Source organism: Silurus meridionalis, chromosome 4 (genome assembly GCF_014805685.1).
Source record: "Silurus meridionalis isolate SWU-2019-XX chromosome 4, ASM1480568v1, whole genome shotgun sequence".
Taxonomy (NCBI): domain Eukaryota; kingdom Metazoa; phylum Chordata; class Actinopteri; order Siluriformes; family Siluridae; genus Silurus; species Silurus meridionalis.
In genome coordinates, this window is record NC_060887.1 from 31,380,539 (window position 1) to 31,402,737 (window position 22,199).

The window sequence follows — 22,199 nt, forward strand, 5'->3', positions numbered from 1 at the left end:
GTATATAGGTTTATTGAAAGCTTTTTAGATTTTATTTATTTCCAAAAATCATGTTTGAAGCTTGTATTAAATGCACTGATTGAAGATGATGGTTTAGGTTTGGATTTAGATTTGTAAGTCACTTTGGATGAAATAAATCAACAAATTGGTGCACACTGTAAAGGAAATGATTTCCCAGTAGAAATAATTTCTGTCCAACAATGAATTGATTCAGATTAATTATTTAATTTGCTACATAAAAACCTCTCACAGCTGAGCAACATTTTCAGCTCATCTGATTTTGTTTGGCCCTCTACAATGTTAAACAGACTGTACTGAATTTCAGACTAATAATGCCAAATAGGCCAATAATGGTAAAATCTTATAGAGGGCCTGATAGCATTACCACATGACACAGGACTTCCTCGAGACATCAGAAATATTTCTTTTTAAATGTTTTTTTGACATCACAAAATATGTTCACAAAACAGAAGCCAAGTTGCAAAACATGCACTTCAGATTCATGTGAGCCAGACTCTCAGCAGGAGACTTTCAAAATGACCTAAACAGCTCACTGCTAATTATGGCAAGACGAGGACTGGTGTTTAAATACAATTAGACTGATGAAATTTCAGCATTTGAGATGACAATATTAACCTCTTTGGCATGCACAAGGACCTTCATAGAAACACATATTCTAGTTTAATCTGGCTTTATTGCCATCCTTATAATCCACATGGAGGTATTTAGAGAAGTCTAACTGAGGTAGTATTGCAGCATGACACAGAAACCTATTCAGTCATCACAGAATGGATGAAGTAGCCCATCAGGGGGAAATGAAATCAGAGCCTGTTGCCCAAACGGCGAGCCGATAGGCAGGCACTAACACAACCCTCTTTGTTCTTGCGTGCCGACATCACAAACACATCTGGTCCATATTTGAGCTTCCTGTGCCAGGATCAGCCTGCAGCAGCCCAGGCGTTTACAGTATCCCTAGTGGTGTTTTAAAGTACATTTTACTGTTGTATCTCTTAAAGCTCTGCATGGTTCCTGACAACTCCATCAACACATGGGCACACAAGCAGCTATAAAATTGGCTCAACTTTTAGTTAGTTTTTAGTTCTAGATTTATTGATTAGTCTGTATTTACTTGGTCAATCATATCCAACTTTCCCCTAAATAAATCACACTCTCAGCACTACGAATTATGCACACATTAAAAAAACAAAAAACAATGCAAAGGTTTGTGGCTAATTTTATATTTAGTCCCTGTTTGCTTTTATAATTACCTCCACTCTTCTAAAAAGATCTTCCTCTGTATATGGAGTGCTTGTGGTGATTTGTGCTCATTCAGCCACAAGGGTGTTAATGGTCTGGTACTGATGCAAGTGAAGTGAGGAGGCCTGTGGTGCAGTCAGCACTCCAATTCATCCCAAAGGTGCTTAAAGATGATGATGTCAGACCTTTATAGGAGGCCACTCAAGATCTTCCACTCTATCCAATCTATATCATATGTTTATGGAGCTGGCTTTGTGCACAAGGGGCAGTGTCATGCTGGACCAGGTTTGGGTCTCCTAGTTCAAGTAAAGGGAAATATTAGTGCTACATCATCCAAAGACAATTTACAGTATCTAATTGTGTGTCTCCAACTGTCCATAAAGCATGCCTTGTGTATAATTAACATAAATGACACAAACGTGTACAATAACTTGGTTAGCAATATCCGGTGTGACTTCTATAAATGTTGCAAATATTTTTGGCCTTAGTCAATGTGTTGTTGCTTTTTGAAATAGGAAAGAAGAATAGTAGAATAGACTTTATTTGTTACATATACATTACAGCAAAATTATTTTCTTTGCATATTCCAGCTTATTTGAAACTCGGGGTCAGAGTGCACTAAAACCAGACCTTTATTCTAATTATAAAAGTGTTTGTGGGGTGTGTACAGATTGTAACCTTCTCCATGATTCTATTGAAAACAGTGTGTACTAGGGATGCACTGGTTGACTGGCCATTAATGGGAACCGGGCGTATAATGTGTGATCGCGATCAGACTACATTTGAGGCCCTAATCCTTCGTGAACATAGGAGTGTTTCGAAATCTGTGTGCAGGACGTAAAGATTGCAATCTGCAATGTCTGCAAAAGACATGTTAAACGCAGAGGAACAACAAACTTGAGCAGACATTTAAAATTCATCCCACGCAGAGCAAAATCACTGTTGGCAAATGCACGATAAATTATAGAAAGAAAAATCTGAAGTGATTCAGGATACAGCATCCACACAGCACTGGAAATGAAGAGCTACCCATCTGAAGCACAGATACTAAGAAGCGAACGCCATTTAGTGTACTGGCGCACAAACACAAGCCGCTTTCTGGCCCTACGCAAGCATAGACAGTGAACGTCTGCTTAGCTTCTCAGGTGTTGGATTAGAAACGAAACAGACATTTTTTCCTGTTTGTTGCTTGAAAAAATTTTTTTTTAATCAGAAATCGGAATGGGCCAGTTTGCTTATAAATTTCGGTAATGAAAATCATGATCGGTGCATCACTAGTGTGTACATCTCTGTTTTATGTTTAAAATCATTTCTAACTAATTTAATTATTGCTGCAGTATATATATCACTGTGTCTGTTTGTTTTGAATGACATGGTGTTGTCTTGATACTAATGCTTCACACCTCCCCCAGAGTCCTCAGTTTGATCCTGAGCTCAGGTGTATTGGGAGGGGGTCTATGTTCCTCTGATATCTGTAAGGTTTTCATCTGGGTTGTCTGGTTTTTCTGCAGATGTTCAGAATTATTGTAGGTGGTTAGACTAGTCATAAATTGCTTCTAGCTGTGAGAAGATGCTCTGTGATAAAGTGGTGTCCCAAAACTGACCCCAGAACTGCTGCTAAAGGATCAGGCATTTACGGATGAATCTGTGTATTTTTTTGTCACCTTTTCAGCCATACTTTCAGAGCTAAGTCATTGCATGGTTTTGTTACAACTGATTTTAGCCATTTTATTTGCTGTTATGAATAAAACACATTCTAATCAGAGTCAAAGCCCATGCAAACCATAAAAACTAACAATAAAATACAGTGTGGCTTTACAGGGGCCTGTAAAACATTTCCACAACAGTAAAGCATTGTAAAAAGAATGACACCTTGGCAGACGTAGCTTGGCATTGCCTACTGCACCTTTGTAAGGTTTCCACGGTGATTACAGGGAGTACACATTTATAAATTGATGAAAGATGTGTATTACTTTTTGTTTTAAATATGAAAATTACAGTATCTCAGAAAAATGAGTACACTTTTCACATTTCAGCAACCATTTTATTGTTTCTTCTCAAGGGACAATACTATAGAAATTAAAGTTGTATATATTTTAGTGTAGTCAACCCAGCCATTAGGGAGGCACAAGCCAGTGCACTCTTAGTGCCAGTCCCAAGCCCGGATAAATGGGGAGGGTTGCGTTAGGAAGGGCATCCAGCATAAAACGTGCCAAATCGAATATGCGGATCACAAATAAGAATTTCATACTGGATCGGTCGAGGCCCAGGTTAACAACGACCGCCACAGGTATCGTTAGCTGACAGGGTACCGGTGGAAATTGGGCTACTGTTGGCCGAAGGAGGAAAAGGGGAGGAGGAAGACGTCTACAAAGACGGCAGGAAAAGGAGCAGTGTAGGAGAGTGGAGGTTCGAGTTGGTACTTTAAATGTTGGTACTATGACTGGTAAAAGGAGAGAGATAGCTGGTGTGGATAGAAAGAGAAATGGTGTAGGGGTGATTCTGAAGAAAGAGTAAAGTAAGAGTGTAGTGGAGTTGAAGAGAGTTTCTGATAGGGTGATGAACGTGAAGCTAGAAGTTGAAGGGATGATGATAAATGTCATCAGTCCTATGCTCCACAAGTCGGCTGTGAGATTCAGGAGAAGGAAAGATTCTGGAGTGAATTAGATGAAGTGGTAGATGGTGTACCTAGGAAAGAACGATTGGTGATTGGGGCAGACTTTAATGGGCATGTAGGTGAAGGGAACAGAGGTAATGAGGAGGTGATGGGTAGGTATGGCCTTAAGAAGAGGAATGTGGAAGGGCAGTTTGTGGTGGATTTTGCTAAAAGGATGGAAATGGCAGTGGTGAACACTTATTTTAAGATGAAGGAGGATCATAGGGTGACCTATAAGAGTGGAGGAAGGTGCACACAGGTGGACTATGTTCCATGCAGTAGATGCAACCTGAAGGAGATTGGAGACTGTAAGGTGTTGGCAGGGGACAGTGTAGCTAGACAGCATCGAATGGTGATCTGTAATATGGTTTTGGAGGCGAAGAAGAAGAGGAGGAGAGTGAGGACTGAAAGAAGAATAAGATGGTGGAAGCTGAAGGAGGAAGAGTGTAGTGTGAGGTTCAGGGAAGAGGTCAGACAGGGGCTCAGTGGTGGTGAAGAGGTGTTGGATGATTGGGCAACTACTGCAGGAGTGATGAGGATGGCAGCTAGATAAGTACTTGGTGTGACATTTGGAAATAGAAAGGAAGACAAAGAGACGTGGTAGTGGAATGAGGAAGTGCAGGAGAGCATAAGGAGAAAGAGGTTGGCAAAACAGAAGTGGGATCGACAGAGTGATGAGAAAAATAGGCAGGAGTACAAGGAGATGCGGCAGCAGGTAAAGAGGGATGTGGTGAAAGCCAAGGAAAAGGCATATGAGGAGTTGTATGAGAGGTTGAACACTAAGGGAGGAGAAAAGGATTTGTACCGATTGGAGGATTTGAAGGATGGACAGGATTCGAAATGAGTTTATTAGAGGGACAGCCCATGTAGGATGTTTTGGAGACAAGGTGAGGGAGGCGAGATTGAGATGGTTTGGACATGTGCAGAGAAGGGATATGAGTTATATTGGTAGAAGAATGCTAAGGATGCAGCCACCAGGTAGGAGGAAAAGAGGAAGGCCAAGGAGGAGGTTCATGGATGTGGTGAGGGAAAACATGCGGGTAGTTGAAAGAGTTGAAAGGTGTGAAAGAGGGAGATGTAGAGGACAGGGTGGTATGGAGACGGATGATCCGCTGTGGCAATCCCTAATGGGAGCAGCCGAAAGAAGAAGAAGAAGAAGAAGTAGTAGATATTTTAGTGTAGTCAGTCTGCAGTTTGTATAGCAGTATATATTTACTGTCCTCTGAAAAATAACTCAACATACATATTGTTTAAATAGCTGGCAGCAAAAGTGAGTACACCCTAAGTGAAAACAGCTGTACTTTGTGTAACCATGCAAAGCCGCATGTATTATTTATCATGTTTATGTTTTTGTCTGCTTGACAGGACCATACAAATTTGTTTTTCTCGTATTAGCAGGTAAAATTTGGTGCTTTGAGTATAATTCTCTCATACTGACCACTGGATGTTCAACATGGCACCTCATGGTAAAAAGAGGATGAGGATTTAAGAATTAGATTTGTTGTTCTCCACAAAAATGGCAAAGGCTATAAAAAGATCTGTAACACCCTGAAACTGAGTTACAGTACAGTAGCCAGGGTCATTCAGAGGTTTTCCAAAGACGGGTTTTACTCAGAACAGGACTCACAAGGTCCTTCAAATTAGTTGAGACCTTGTGCAGTGTGTCAGGTGCAGAAGCTGCTTCAAAAAACAGATGCATAAGTGCTGCAGCATTGCTTTAAAGGGTGCAGAAGCGGAGGTCCGCTTATCAGTGCTCAGACCAGACGTCGCACACTGCAACAAGTCAGTTTGCATGGCCGTTGTCCAGAAAGGAAACCTCTTCTGAAGCTGGTACGCCCTGGTGAGGAGTACCAAAAAAATTGTCAATCATGGTGGTGGTAGTATCATGGTCTGGGGCTGCAGCACTCATGCAGCCCCAGACCATGATCAACTTTAATGAGGATCATAGCAATCAGTAATGCTATTCAGTGGTGTTCCTCATGTTTTAATGCCAGAGACATCTTTTTTGCTGCAACACCTAAAGGTATTATTACGATATTAGGTTTCCTATTATGAGAGTGTGGCCTGGATACTGCCACTCGTCTGAAGGACTCTGCTACTGTGGATGGTTTAGTTATAAGGATATTTATAAGCCCCCACTCTTTAAAGTGATTGTGGATCAGCTGCTTGTGACAGTTTGTTGACCCATGGGGTATTACCTGTGGGAGAGGAATGGAAGTGTAGCTTTGGCGTGTGTTTAGAGGAGCGCAGGTCTGCACTGTGTCTGTGGTCTGGCTGTCTCCTTCATCCAGTCACACTCCAACGCAAAACCTTACTTTCACTCACACTCTATGCAGTGGCCACTTTTTCATTTCAAGTGGCCAGTCGTCATGAACAGACATCATCATTTAAGAGCTGTGCTTTTCAGCCCGGAGAGTGAAAGTGTGGATTGTTTATTAAAGCAGAATTTTACTCAAACAAATCTTGTGAATGTGGCTTTTTTTAATCCTTTTATTTTTACTAAGAGGTGTTAAAAGTACTCATATATGTACACAACTAAGTGTTTTTAAGTACATTAACACTTACGTAATCAAAAGAATAAGAAGACTTTCATTCATTATAACTGGTGAAGTGAATTACACTGATTATCTCTTCATCATGGCACCTGACAGTAAGTAAACATTTTGTCCTCAATGATGATGTGTTAGAAGCAGGAAAAATGGGCAAGTGTAAGGATTTGAGTGAGTTTGACAAGGGCCAAATTGTGATGTCTAGACGACTGGGTAAGAGCATCTCTAAAACTGCATCTTTTGTGGGATGTTCCTGATCTGCAGTGGTATCTATGAAAGTGGTTTAAGGAAGGAACAGTGGTGACAGGGTCATGGGCGGCCGAGGCTCATTGATGCACATGGGGAGCGAAGGCTGGTCCGTGTGGTCCGATCCAACAGACGAGCTCCTGTAGCTCACATTGCTAAAGTAATTATTGCTGTTAATGTTCGACGTTTCAGAACTGTATTAGCAGCAAAAGGGGGACCAACACAATATTGGGCAGGTGGTCATAATGGTAAACCAGACTGGTGTGTATATATAAAACATATCTCAAGGTTTTGATTCCTTATAAATGTATACAATTTTTAAGAACAAATTTGTGAATTTGGAAATCTTCAGTGAAGAACAGCTACATTCTCATACATTAGCTAGCATGATAATAGTTCATCATATCAATACCTGCCACAGTACAAATTGCTTTGCTCTTCCTTAAACTGTTACTTTAAAGTTATAGGCACACAATTGTTTAGAATGTCTTTGGATTGGATTAGCATTAAATTTTTTCTTCACTTGAACTAATAGACTCAAAACTGTTTCAGCATGACAATGCCCCTGTGCACAAAGCCAACTTCATGAAGATATGATTTACATGGGGTTGGAGTGGAAGATCTTGAGTGACCTAATATAGAGCTCTGACTTACACTCTATTGAACACCTTTGGGATTAAATATAATGCTGACTGCACAAATCTCCACAAGCACACTCCAAAATGTAGTGGAACATATTCTCAAAAGATCAGAGTTTATTATAGCAGCAAAAAGTCACGGATTTGTCTAATTGTTTCACTAATAAAGTTTGTATACTAATGTATGGGTTTGTTGTTACTGATTTGTTTTAACACATAGCACTGTTTATCTAAATGTCTAAGGTTGTGTTTGTGGCTGTGTTTTTTATGCTATTCTCCATGCTGTATATTATTTACTGACTTTTAAAGTCATTGTGATAAACAGTCCTCAACATCCACCCCTTGCTGTTTTACTCCATGTGTCCATCATGTCACAAGAGAGTGTTTATGCACCAGAGGACAAATCAAGTCCAGCTTTTTTTCCTCCTGCGCATGCCGTTGCAGTTGAAGTTTTCTGAAAATGGCACAGCACTGAACTCACACTGCGATCAGCGGTCTCTGCATGACGAACGGCCTAAATGCTGCCAAAAACATCAGTGTTATTTTACTACTGAGAGACAGTAAGAGACAGTGAGAGAGAGACAGTGTGTGTAAGAGAGGGAGAGAGAGAGAGAGAGAGAGAGATGTTAAGCAGAGTGTATTACTGCTAACAGTGCTGGATTATGGCAGCTTTTTCACATAGCGTGTAGACACACAGGATTGCACGTGTATGTTTACCCAGACAACTGGATTTCTGGATTTCCTTCCCATATGAGCTGCGCTCAGAGCTTGTCGTCTTTATACCCTTTTAATAATATTTCATATATACACCGTTTAATTTTTAAAGGAATAAATATGAGTTTAAGACTTTAGATCTGAAACACTCTGATCACCAATCAATTTGATTAATTCATTAATGTTTCCATGTTTTTTCCTGAACACAACCATGTCTCTCCTCCAGGCCACACAGGACGTCTGCTGAAATCCCTGTGCTTCACCAGTTTGTCCTTCCTACTGCTGCACATCATATTTCAGATCACCATCAACAGCCTGCTAGCAGGAGACAACATCGAGCCCAACTTCAATTGTAAGTACCAGCCTAATCAGTCTCTCAAAAAGATATCTAATGAATACGTTTAAATAGTAACTCTGACTAATGACCCAAACATTTGAATGGCTCTCCTGGATCTTGTTTACCCTGACACGGGGAGAGGGTGGTTTATCAGAAACCCCAAAGACTGACTGGGAATTTATCCAAGCAGCACTGCTCATAACTGGCACGCAGCAGTATACACGATCTCTGAGCAGCTATAAGCCACAACATCTGTGCACAAGATGGGGAGTCGGCACATAATGAATAGAAAAAGTGCTCAAATCCAGCAGAAGTGTTTTCAGAGGCAGAATGGAGAGTCTGCAAGAACTGAAATCATAGCAAGTGAAAAGATCTCAAATATGAGAAAATTTATCTGATATTTCTTACGGCAAGACTATTATAAACGATCAATAAAAATATGATTAATCAAACGCTTATATGCAACATTTTTACTCGTTTGGCTGCATTCTGGATCTGTTGCAGAGGCCGATATGTCTAAAGGACATGCCTGAAAGATTTTTGACCTCTGCAAGTGATCTAGAATGCAGCAGGACAACTTGTTTTGAACCTTCCTTGTGTCTCCCACACCACACCAGTGCTACACTACCTCTACTGGCTTCCAGTATCAGCCCACATCAGATTGAAAACACTGATGCTCACCTGCAAAACCAAAAACAGACCAGCACCTCTCTTAATCAAAGCATTTATCTCATCCCACACTGCATCACACTCTCTTCAATTCTCTACCACTGCTTGACTGGTCCCATATCTGTCTGGGTAAAACGAAGACATTCTTCTACACTCTTTTCTGTTCTGCACCGCAGTGGTGTAACAGAACTTCAATTGATGTTTAAGGAACTAAATTAGCTCTTCTACTAGCACTTCTCCTTAAAAACTCACTTTTAAAATATTTTCTCTTCCAGCAAAGTTTAGATTGGTGGTATACGGAGTCTGTCCATTAATAAAGGGCTTCAAACCATTTTCGTAAGTCACTCTAGATAAGGGCATCTGCCAAAAATCATAAAACTAAATGTAAAACTGCATATTTTATGTTGTATATTTTTTTATTCTGTGGAGAAGGATGATCTTCTGTGGTGACCCCTAACAGGAGCAGCCAAAAAAAAAGATATTTTCTTATTCTGATGGATAATTGTATTAATTAATTAATTAATTAATTTATTTATTAATTTATTTATTTAGCTATCTATCTATTGATTAATTGAATGATTAAAACAATGGCTTAAAATGAGAATCAGTGTTTTCCCATCAAACTATTAATCAAACTATCTATCAAAGACCATTTCAAGCTTTCAAAGTACTAACAATAGGTACAATACAACAATAACAATAGAAATTGGTTTAATCATTTTATATTTGTTTGGAAATCTTACAATAGATTACAGTCAATCAGCAAAAAATACAACTATATTTAATTTGGCTAAATTCAAGATATTTCTTTTTTTCTTTAAAAGGTTTCAAGAAAGCAGAAAATATTTTGCTCCTTTTTTGTTGAAGTTTGTTCAGTGACATGCATTTAAATGTCTGAGATGCAGGTGCAGATTTGTATGTAAATGAATCTCTAAGAAGAAAGACAACATAAATGTACACACAAAAAAAGCAGGAGCTATAATTATTTTGGGGAAAAAAGTACATAAGAAGTCTAAGGACAATGGCTTAAATAGTTGTGCTCATTAACCAAAATGTAACACAAGTACAAACAGTCATGTGACATGATCTGGTGATGTGCAGTGGCAAATGGGAAACACAGTCTATGAGCTTATGAGCACAAAGAAAAGACTTGCGTTTTTGTGAAGGCGGGTCTTGCAAGCCTTTTGCAAGATTGACCTCAGAAGGACATGGAAGACACAGAATGCATCGTTGCAATTGAGATGTTCTGCAATTGAGATGTTCTTTTTCTTTTGCACAATGATGCGTATTCAGCAAGGTTATTTGGTTATTGACATTAAAATGTACAATTCAGTCATTCAACATTGTATTGCCTCAATGATTGCTGGGACTTCAAATGTGTTTAGCTCTCTCAAGTCTGCATCTAAAGTACAGTATAAAAAACATATCTAGGTCATTTCATGCATTCTCTCTAGCTGCTTCAGTACTTGCCACTTTTTGAAACTCGGTGAGGGATGATGATGTAGAACATGTACACAAGGACACCATATTTCTTAAAAAAAGAGATATTAAGTAAAATCTAATAGCATGCAAATCGTACATTTTGCTGTTTGTGCATTCTGCTATTGTAAACATCTGTTATGAGTCTTTTAAAAATGTTAATTACATTCAAATCTATTTTTATAGCACTTTGAACAATAGACATTTTTACAAACCAGCTTTACAGAAATCCAGATGTGGAGTTAAATCCCTAATGAGCAGCCCTCACTGAGATGTCAGAGGTGGAAGTTTTAAAAGGAATGGGATGAGCAAAGGACAGTTTTTATGAATAAAGCAGCAGGTCTTTGATTCCAAATCTACTGTATTTTTCTGATATTATCCACTTAAGCATTGGTGGGATCCAGGCATTCTGACCTCCAATTAATTAATGAGAATAATACATACTTTCTAAATAAAAGATTCAAGCAGCTCACAGTACATCCTGTTTTTCTATCTAAAAAGTTCAAACAGGTTCGATACAGGCTTAGCATTTAAGGTTAGTTGCTTGTACAAAGATCACCAGATCGTTGAAAGTGATTCATCAGTGTGAGTAATGGGCATATTCCCAGGTGCTAATGTCCCTAATTTCTAATACACTGGAAAATTGAATGATGAAATTCAGAAAAAATAGTCATTATAAGGAATTAGACCTAATGACTTTTCTGTCTGTTCAGACTCAACCTACCTGTCGACCGAGTATGTGGTAAAGGAGTGCTAAAGACCACAGCTGGTATATAAAACACTTTATATGTTTTGATGGAGCTCCCGAGATTTAAACCTACAGCATTAATATCTGTATATGCACCACATCTGGATGAATATTATCATGCGGTCAGTGCATATGCATAATTCTTTCACATAAAATTGTAATTGCTGACAACTAACATAGTGTAACATAATTTATAAGGAAAGTGATTTCTGTTAGTTAGACAGAATCCACAGATCGGTGTTATTGCAGGTGATTGAGGAGAGTAATGAGGACACACACATTCACGCATGCTCACAAATCACACAGACACATAAAACTGTCTTGCGGAGGTTGGAGGGCAGGTCCACTGGCAGCTAGATGGAGATGGAGATGAACAGCATTGCTGGAACACATTCTCTCTCAGGACAGGTGCTCTGTGTCACATTGTGTGTTACATAACATGCTGTGATCCTAGCCTGTAATCTTAGTACATTATATATTACGCATAGCACCTGATATCAATATTTATTAATCATTTCTGTATTTATTTGCTGGTGCATAGTTATAAAACAGAGTGATCTTTTGGATATTTATAATCATGAAAATTATCACTATTATTAATATAATTATTATTATTATTAGTAGTAGTAAAATCTCATATCTCTCCCTCTCTCTCTCTCTCTCTCTCTCTCTCTCTCTCATTCTCTCTACAAGAAATTTGGTTTGGTGTCCCTCAAATTGGGATGGGTTCCCTTTTGAGTCTGGTTCCTCTCAAGTTTTTCCTTGGCTCTGTCATCTCTGTATTGCTCATTAGGGATAAACTGATTTATAAATATTAAATTAAAAATGTTAATTTATAATCTATTTACTCTTATAAAGCTTTGGGACACTGTCAATTTCTAAAAGCTACAGTATGTTCCTTTGAAATTGAATTGAACTGAATTAAATTAAATTAAATTAAAAGAATGTTATTGAAAAACTTTTGATAAATCAGCAAATACAGTTTTGTTCTAATGTGATTTCCAGAAATGTACCTTAAACTTAAATTTTGGTTCAGAATTTGTCACTTCCTGTTATGGGGATAAATAACTCCAGATAGTCGTCGTTATTTAGATTAAAAGATCAATCAGTGGCAAGAAACTATGTTTTTCTATATCAATGATTCTTCAAGTAGCAAATCACAAAGCAAAGAAGAATTAAATTAATAATTAAATTCAATAGTAAATTTGTATTTTTATTACTTAATATAGTTTTGATTAATTGCAGTATTCTGTTTGAATTCTAGGCTTCCTATGAGCAAACTAGACTAGCATATGTAGCGCTTACTTTTTAATATAACCAGTTTTAAACTAAAGATGGGGGACTATCCTGTCTGTAATAATATCCAGAGTTCTAAAACATAAAAATACCCAGACCTGCATAAAAAAAGACACACTGCAGCATAAGCTGGAAGTCAATTGGTGTTCCTTTGCTTTTTCTTGTTGACAGAGCCGCATCCAGTCTCTACAGAGACTCGATATTCTCCTCTGAACAGACATTCTAACGAATCTGCCAAAAAGTCAGGCGAACTAAAATATTATTAAAAGCGTTCTGACCTAAAAACCACTGACCCCTGAGCTTTAATAAACAGCAACATTTGACCAAGAACCAGATATGGATGCGGAGTCATGCAGCGTTAATGTACTTCCTCTTAAATTAATGTACTGCCTCTTAAATTAATGTACTGCCTCTTAAATTAATGTATTACCTCTTAAATTAATGTGCTGCCTTGTAAATAATTCACATTTTGCACTTATTGAACTTTATATAAAGTTACAGAAGGGTCCACCTCAAATCAATTCAAGTAATACCTTTAATAAAGTGTGTATGATTGGCAGACGAACTCGATAACCCCAGCACACAAGTTCATGGACTGCTAGTGAACCCATCAGATTTACTTTATCAGCTATGTGCAGTAATAACAAATGGAACTTAGTGAAAACTCTGAATGGAATTAGAGCATGCACGCACAAGCACGCTTAAATATACACACACTCACACACTGGACACATTGTGTTCCAGTATTTTACACTGCACGCCCCCAATAGGGCCAAATACAGTAAGTAGAGGAAAAATATTGTGTTTATTTTTTTTCTGTCCTTGAAACAACTAGTCTTCTTCTATTCATTGTGTGTCTCAGCAGTGCTACACAATTAATGGGTAGCATTCCTTATTTATTGCTGTCTGATGCCTCATTGCTCTTCTCCGTTTTTCCCTGGGGCTCCCTGGTAGTTCTTTTTTTTTTTTTTTTTTTTTTTTAGAAAAGATAAAACTTGTTCAATATTTACAGATGTGCATGTGTTTTGTAAGTCGATTTTAAATATAGGAAAGTTTCAAAAAGATATTTTGTGGTTGCATAATTGTCACCTCAGAATATTATGTAAACTCGTATATTCCTCCTTCAGGTCTTTAACCAGTGTGGTTCTGAAACATACAAAAAAATTTAACAAAAAAAAACATTGCACAAAAGATGAATAGAACAGGACACTTGGTTAGAAATATGACTAGACCATTAGCAATGAAATAATCATCATATCGCATTCAATAAATGTGCATTCTGGATTTTATTCAAGTTTTTGCCATTACCACAGTCGAGTTTTGAGGAAACCAAACATTTTTTGCATGTTGAATCAGGAGCAAACACATTTTGAGACAAAAAGGCCTCTGTGTTTGGTTGACATACGTAGACCATTTCCTTTGCTCTTGGTCAACAATGGCCCCAAGTGGGATTAGTGGCTGATCTCCAGCTGGACATCTCATATTACCCAATTTGTTTAAAGTGGATCTGGTGCTGGTTTTATTCACCCAGTGTGATGTAATAATATAATGATGTATGCATATACACTCATTTCTGAGCAGCAGCGTAAAGAAGCTCAGCTCCATACGCTGTAATGAGGAAGTGGCAGCTGAGTTGCAAACGATGTCTGGAAACAGCTGGTGTTTGGACAAACCATATTAGACATACACATGGACAGATTTAATATAAAGTAACACATTCTGTCATTTTAAATCCTGCATTTCAGCTAGATATTCACAATAATTCATATGATTTCTTTATACTACAATACTGTATGTGCAGTAGTCTAGACAAAAGGCTTTTAACTACCGAAGCACCACTAATTAGTTAAAATCAGTCAAATCAAAGTGATTATATTTTGTTTCTCCTTTGGCTTTATGCTGCCAGTAGTGCCATGAACTCTGAAAAGAAATTAACACTTAATTCTCTGTCTGTTTTTATTGTATTCTTAAACAAGCCATGTTTTTCATGTAATTTCTTTAATAATGGCAAATTCAGATAGAAAAAAAAACAGTGAATATTCTTCCCTCTGCTAAATGTATGTGACTGGCTGATAGAGGATCTGCTACAGAAGCCTACATGGAGTGCTTACTTCCGTTTGTTCTGGGTTTGCTTCATGATCTCTGATCCGCTGAAACAGAAATGAAATCTTTATTGAATGTAGTGTGCATTCAATCGCAATCCTTTTTGTACGTGCGGAACATAAATAAAATCCAAGTTTCCTCAGGAACGTATAAAGTAGTCTCCGCCTCACACAAAAACAGAGTTAGCGCAGTGACACTTTGGTTTCTCACTCCGTAACGGAAATAAGATTTGTTTTGCGCTTGCATGAAATAGCTAAAGAATCCATAGCGCTAGAGTTAGCCGCAAACCATGAAGTGGCTAGCAGTGAACGCTAGCGCTACGGATTCTTTTGCCTTTTATGTCCAGCTACAAGAATTTGTCTTAAAAAGAGAAAATCTTGACAATTCTGATAACTGAGTGAGTGAATGAATGAATGATATATTGCAGCAATAAGTAGATTATGTCTTTTGAAAATTTTATATTAAATGTAAAACAAACACACACACAGACATACATGTGTATATTACCCAAATAGGGTCTAACAAATGTAAATTTTTTCTATTTATTTAATTAATTTAATTTGTATTTTAATTATTACATTTTTATTTTTACTAAATATATTAAATTATTACTTAATTGATTTAATATAATAAAAATTGTATTGCATTAATTTGATTTATTCTATTTTATGTTAATAAAATATTATAAAATACTATTTTATATATTGTTTAACCAAGCAGGCATTTTATTTTAAATTGTTTTAAAAATGTAAACTATTCAAATGTTGATCACAAAATTAAACAATAATAAACTGTGTTACTAAAAAAGGACAAGCCCCCTAACCTTACCGAAACTTAACCGAGCCGTGCCTTAAAGGAACGTACCGAACTGTGAATTTTGTGTACCCTTACACCCCTAATGCTTCCCATAGGTTTGATATTACAGTGCAATAGTGATTCATCTTCAATATATAAACTAACTCCTGTTGAATGTTAGTTGGTTTGATTCATGATGTGCAAGTAAAGCTTTCTTCTTTACCAGTTATTCTTCATGTTCCCCCTATGTCTAATGAGACTACTGTCAGAATGGCGTTTAGAAAGTAGCACATGCATTGCATAGGCAATAACTCAACACATTTATGGGAATTCTGCTGCACTTATCACCAGCTTAGTCTCCTGTCTCTTGACTGCTTTTAACATCTCTGTAAATCTCTGTATAATACAAGATGCCAAGCCTGTGCCAAAAATGACATCTCCCACCCAATAGCTGCTGGCAGTGAATAAATCTCAGCTAGTTGTAAAAAAAAAAAATAGAGGCAGTGTGCTTCAGTAGTGCGTCCCTTTGAGCCTGGCTGCGGTGAGGTGCAGGAATACAAGCTCTCTTTCTGTAGAGGAGAGCTGGGGGAATTTTAGAGATGAACGGATTTGAAAAACGAGTCCCTGCGCTCAAAGGGTGTGTTGTGGCAAGGGTTGAGTTCCTGCGTGAAGCATTCCTGATCGGTCAATGAACCAAACGGCCCAAATCACTCCCCAAACTTCTCACAATGTGTTTAATATTCAACTTGTCAAAGTGAAAATTTTGTTATTAATCAGATGAGGTTTCGATTCATAAACATTGTTAAATATTCACAGATATTCAAGATTTGCAGGGGTACATGATCAGCATTTATTCTGTGAAAGTAGGGTTCATTCTTTTGTTTTAAAGTAGTAACATCCTCATCTATAGCAAATAAAGCAAACAAAGTTATATATATTTGCTTTATTTACTCTTTATTTAAAAGAGCGATTTGCTATGCTGGTGCTGTTACAATTTGCAATTTTGAAATATTTTTTAATAAATAAAAAACTTTCAATTTTTAATTGCATTATGGTAGAACAAAAACTACCCAATTCTGTGAGAACCACTGAATCATTTTCTGTGTAGACCTTTGTTTCAGACACTTTATGTAATTATCTGCATAGCAGTAAGTATTGAGAAAGTTCTTATCCCCGGTTTGCTCGTTCAGGTTTTCAATCCAAATATGCTGCAGCCTGGAATTGTTTTCTTGATTTTTAAACAACTCTAAGGCTTGACTCTTATTTGGTTGGAATGAAAACAGTTTCTTTGGGAATACGATGAAAGACATCTCTAGACGCTGTGAGAATATCGAACACTATACACTTAAAAATTGAATGTGATCTGGTAATGCTGAGGAGAGGTCTTGTTTCTCTTAAAGTTTCTTCCTCAAGGGGTTTTTCTTGCTTCAGTCAGCCTTGAGATGTAGATCTAAAATTGGTTCTTATTAATCATTCATTTATTCATTTTGGAGTAAGTGTTTTATGCTGGTCAGGGTGTCGCAGGATCCAGAGCCAATCTCTAAAACATTGGGCAAGAGACCAGTTTGGTGGGACGCCAGTCCTTCGCAGTGCATTATGCACACACATTTGCACATTTATTTACACCCGGGGCAGTTTATGTCTAAATTTCACCAACAAGCATGCGTTTCAGAGGAAACCGAAGAGAGCCATACAAACACAAAGAGTTACCTGAGCTGTAGATTGTACAGAGTAGCTCAGATTAGTTTGGCAAACAAGATTTTGCTATGGTATACTTGCTATGGTATAAATGAAGTAAGACTTCTTCTTGGAACAGTCCTCATTGTTTTTGGAAGTACTTCACTCTCTCCAACGAATTTTAGAAAATTAATTTTTGTAGCACGGTGGCCAAAAAAAAGAGAAAACGTGACAAATGGACACAAAAACGCATTTTTTTTCTTTTCATAGCGATCAGTAGAAAAATGTATAAGTACTATATATATATATATATATATATATATATATATATATATATATATATATATATATATATATATACACTATAAGGACAGAAGTATTGGGACACCTTTCGGATGTGTGGGCACTCCAGTCCTCCTCGTCCTACATCAGTACCTGACTTCACTGAAACCCCCAAAATAGTGGAACATCTTCATAGAGTCGATGTTCTTATAAAAGCAAAGGGGGCTGTCAGAAAGCACACACAAATCTTATGGTAAGGTGTCCACAAACTTTTGTCCATATAGTGTATTTTAGCTAGGGCTGTCATTTGTTAATGTTAACGTTAACGTGTTCAGTTAATCACTAACACATTTGTTTAACTGATGCGCCAAGTCTCAAATCAAGCAGCAAATTCCGCCGTGATTTAGACATGTGGCAATTAAAACAGTCCGTGTGGAAACATAGCAAAAGTTCTGTTTGTTGTCCTGATGATTTACGTAAATTAAAACACCATAATTACATTAAAACATTTACAAGAATATTTTATTTTCATGCTCTATGTCACTAATATTAAAAATACATTTGCATTAAGCATTCATATTTGTCCATGCCCATGTTGATTAGAGTATTAAAAACTTATAAAGTATGAATTTAACATACATTTAGAGCAGATAAAAATGTGCTATTAAGTTGCGATTAACCATGAATTAACTCATGACGATCATGCGATTTATTGCGATTAAATATTTTCAGTGATTGACAGCTCTAATTATACCATAGAGGTTCTGTGTGCAATTATATTCTTTGCTTTTCACTTAGACACCATCCAAATACTTAACCACGTAAAACAGTTCCTGTCTCAAGTTCCCAGATGGTAAAAAAAGTTTTGCCACAGTTTTACACCTCCAGCCAATCTAAAATGCTTACGGTGAAATGTGAAGGCTGTTTTTTATTAAATTTTTTTGTGAGACTCCCATGTTAATGTACCCTCCTGTTGTGACCTCTTAGTGTGAATTAATAAGCCACTGTTTGCCTCTCTGGCACATGTGTAAGCTACAGTAGTGTTGGTTCAATTCCATAATCCTGACTTTTTTAACCGTCCTCAAGTTGACAAGCAGCCAGTAGTAATAACAGCAATGTCCCAACGTGTCCTGGTGTCATCAACAGCTTATGAAAGGAAAAAAGCTTAAGATAAGAATCATCCTCCCCAGGACTCACAACCCACAGTGTCTAAAAATATGCCTGCACTCTCGCCCATATTTATATTTATATGAAGCATTCTAACAAAGACCAGATTTAAATCGTTTCCCACCAGAGGTTGTACTGTATTTGTGCATCTCGGAAGGGTGGAGTGGTTTTGGATAGAATTTCATTCACAGACATTCCAGTAGTTTGTGTAGATGTTTACAGCCTTAATGCTCTCCAAAACATAATATTGATTTTGTTATTAGGTTTGTTCTTACTATAAGATGTTGCTGATTCATTATACTGAATGACAGTGACAACAATGCATATCTATATGTTTACTATTGTGTGTATATGGATACACTGTATAGACAAAAGTATTGGTTACACCTGACTTTTCCAGTCAAATGTTGTTTTCCCCAAACTGTTAGTTGAGGAAACACAATTGTATAGGACACATTTGGAGTGGTAGCATTACAGTTTCCCTTCACTTGAACTAGGAGACCCAAACATGTTCCAGCATGCAAATGCACCTGTGCAAAAAGCCAGCTCCATGAAGATATGGTTCACATGGGTTGGGGTGAAAGACCTTAAGTGGCCTACTATATAGAGCTCTGACCTCAACCCCAGGTCTTCTCACCCTACATCAGTAATTGACTTTACTAACACCCTTTTGGCTAAATGTGCACAAATCTCCACAACCACACTCCAAAATCTAATGGAACATCTTCCCAGAATAATGAAGGTGCTTATAACAGAAAATGGGAACTAAATGTGGAATGGAATGCTTAAAAAGCACATACAAATCTTATGGTCAGGTGTCCACAAACCTTTTTCCATATAGTGCATGTGAAATGCATGTAATACATAAAGACTAAAAAGACTATTAATTAGGGTGTTTATAGTAAGATGAAATTTAATAAAAAATTATATTTGCGCTTTTGGTTTCTCTTGTCTGAGCTGATTGGTGTCAAAATGTTCTCTCTAGTCCTATGAAAAGTCTGGTTTCATTTTTTTTCCTTTGCTTTTTTTTTTTAAACTGCACTCCTTGCCGAGCTTTGGCATGCACTCCGCCTTGGCAGTGGCAGTGTTTCAACAATAAGAAACCACTTGCTTTCTGCAAGGGATTGGTTTTAGCACAACTACGCCGCAGGTGCCGTTATAAAAACAATTTCTGAACTCTTTGGTATTTGAGCAACAAAAGCGTACAATTTCAGAGGAAAGGCAGTGACCGCCCAGTTTATTTATTTCTCACTGTAGCGCTACATGACGGTGCAGTATTTTTTAACACATTTAACTTTCATGCATAAAATTAAACAAAACAAAGAAGAAGTCTATACATTTGCCCAAGAGACCCATTGATATCCATATTTGTTATTATTCTTTGTATAGAGCATTGTTATTAAATCAGCACTCACTGTACTGAACAGGCTTTATTTAGATCTCATACTCCATCCTGGGTTCTATGCATTCCTAAACTTTATTGTCTTTAAATTCAGCACCAAGGCCTTGAGCAGATCCTGTAGCTGTTTTCCTAAACACCACACACACACATACACACACAAACACACACATGAAAAAAAAAAGCCTGTTTATATGTTTTGTTTCTATAAATATTTAGGATTTTGCTCTTTTCCGTTTTCATCTTCTCATTGAAAATCTTTCTTTTTTCTCAATGGCTTATAAACTTAAAGACAACAAAGTTCTCTGAGGGAGAAAGTTCTCTGTTTATAGCTGTTAGAGTCTAAAAAATAACAGTATCTCTTCCCACAATATTAAATGTAGCAATAAACTATGGTCGCTTGTGGATGGTTTCTTTTACCATGGGAAGTATGTCTAAATTGTTTTTACATTTAGAGCTAGTTCTTTTATTATCTATCTATCTATCTATCTATCTATCTATCTATCTATCTATCTATCTATCTATCTATCTATCTATCTATCTATCTATCTATCTATCTATATCTATCTATTTTTGGTTAGTCAAACGGTGCTTTTTATAACTGCAGAATAAAAGAATAAAATAGAATAACAGAATAACATCATGAGGTCAGAAAACAGAACATATAAGTACACTCTATGATATTTAAAGCTTGGCAGTTACAGATTTTAAATGTACAGTAAAGATTGTCAGGTTCCCTGTGCTTACATGCTTCCATGCTTTTATGCTCACTGTGCTTCCATGCTCCTGGCTACGCTTTTAAGGAAGCATTTAGTTAAGTGTGCCTATTTCGTCGCCTCCGCCGAAGGCGTCGCTCTGCCTCAGACCTCCGCAGAGGGCATCGCTCCACCTCAGACCTCTGTAGAGGACGTCGCTCTTCCTCAGACCTCCGCAGAGGGCGTTGCTTCGCCCCAGACCTCCGCAGAGGGCCTCGCTTTGCCTCAGACCTTTCCTGGCCTCAAAGGTGTTCCACCCAGTGGCAGTTCGCAGGTGTCTGCCACTGGCACCTGACCTTACTCATGCCCTAGGTTTTGCGTGCCTACCCAAGACTTCCCTTCTCCAGGCTCCCTCCACCCACCCTGGATGGATTGCAAGGCCTTTCTCAGAGTGGCCTGGCCCACCTAGCGTAGGTGAGATTGGGACATCAAGAGCCACCCCTGAAGAAGGGGGTAATGTCAGCCTCCTTCTAAGGCTAACACTCTCACGCTTTTAAGGAAACATTCAGTTAAGTGGGAGTGGTAGATCAGTGGTTAAGGTGCTGGGTTACTGATCGGAAGGTTGGGGGTTCAAGCCCCGGTATCGCAAAGCTGCCACACTTGGACCCGTGAGCAAGGCCCTTAACCCTCTGTGCTCCAGGGGTGCCGTTTCATGGCTGACCCTGCGCTCCGACCCCAGCTTTTGAGCAAGCTGGGATATGCAAAGAACAAATTTCACTGTGCTGTAACTCCCAGTTTCTGACGCCTGGTCAAACCGTGACACATTTTTGCCTGTTTTTTTTTACAAAGTAGCAGGAAGACAAGAATACTATACATATACTTAAAGAAAAACCCAGTGAAAGGACAGGAAAAATGGTTACAGGTGGAGATGCGAGTCAGGAGTCTTACGCACACAGGTCCAGATTGGAGTTAAATCTCTTGAGAAACCTAAACGTGAAGTTTCACACAAACTGACCAGAAAGTACACACAGCACCAATAGAAAAAAAACATTGGCTGGATGTTGAGCTGGTATTTTAGCTGGTGACTGAGTAAATCTTGACTCAAGCCGTTGCATTAATGAGGAGGAAGCAGGTCCAAAATCAAGGTAACTCATGGATCTGGTTTCAGCTTTGCTCTCAGGTTTATTGCTGCTCTGAGGCACTGCACTATGTAACTTCATGAAAAAAACCTGTAACCAAAAAAAAAGACACTCAGTGAAAGAGAGAGCGAGTGGAGAGAAAAAGGAGGGAGAGAAAGTGGAGGAGAGAGACTCAAAAAATAACATTTTTGATTACACAACAAAAGAAAGCCATTTGAGACCAATGTTTAATACATAAATAAGACAATACGCCAATAAAAGTGATACACATAAGAAAAGAAGACTACAGAACTTTTTTCTTTAGAGGATAATATTAAATTGAAGTGCAGTGTAAGTGTAGCATTTGAGTGTGC

General features: G+C 37.9%; 1 protein-coding gene across 2 annotated transcripts in view; it reads left to right on the forward strand.

The window, feature by feature from the left end:
• LOC124384125 (piezo-type mechanosensitive ion channel component 2) overlaps nt 1-22,199 on the forward strand; it is a 141,797-nt gene that overhangs the window by 30,685 nt on the left and 88,913 nt on the right. For both annotated transcript variants that reach the window (XM_046846693.1, XM_046846694.1), the window contains exon 3: nt 8,287-8,412. In XM_046846693.1, coding sequence (XP_046702649.1) covers nt 8,287-8,412 — 126 coding nt within the window. The remainder of the gene's footprint in view (nt 1-8,286; nt 8,413-22,199) is intronic.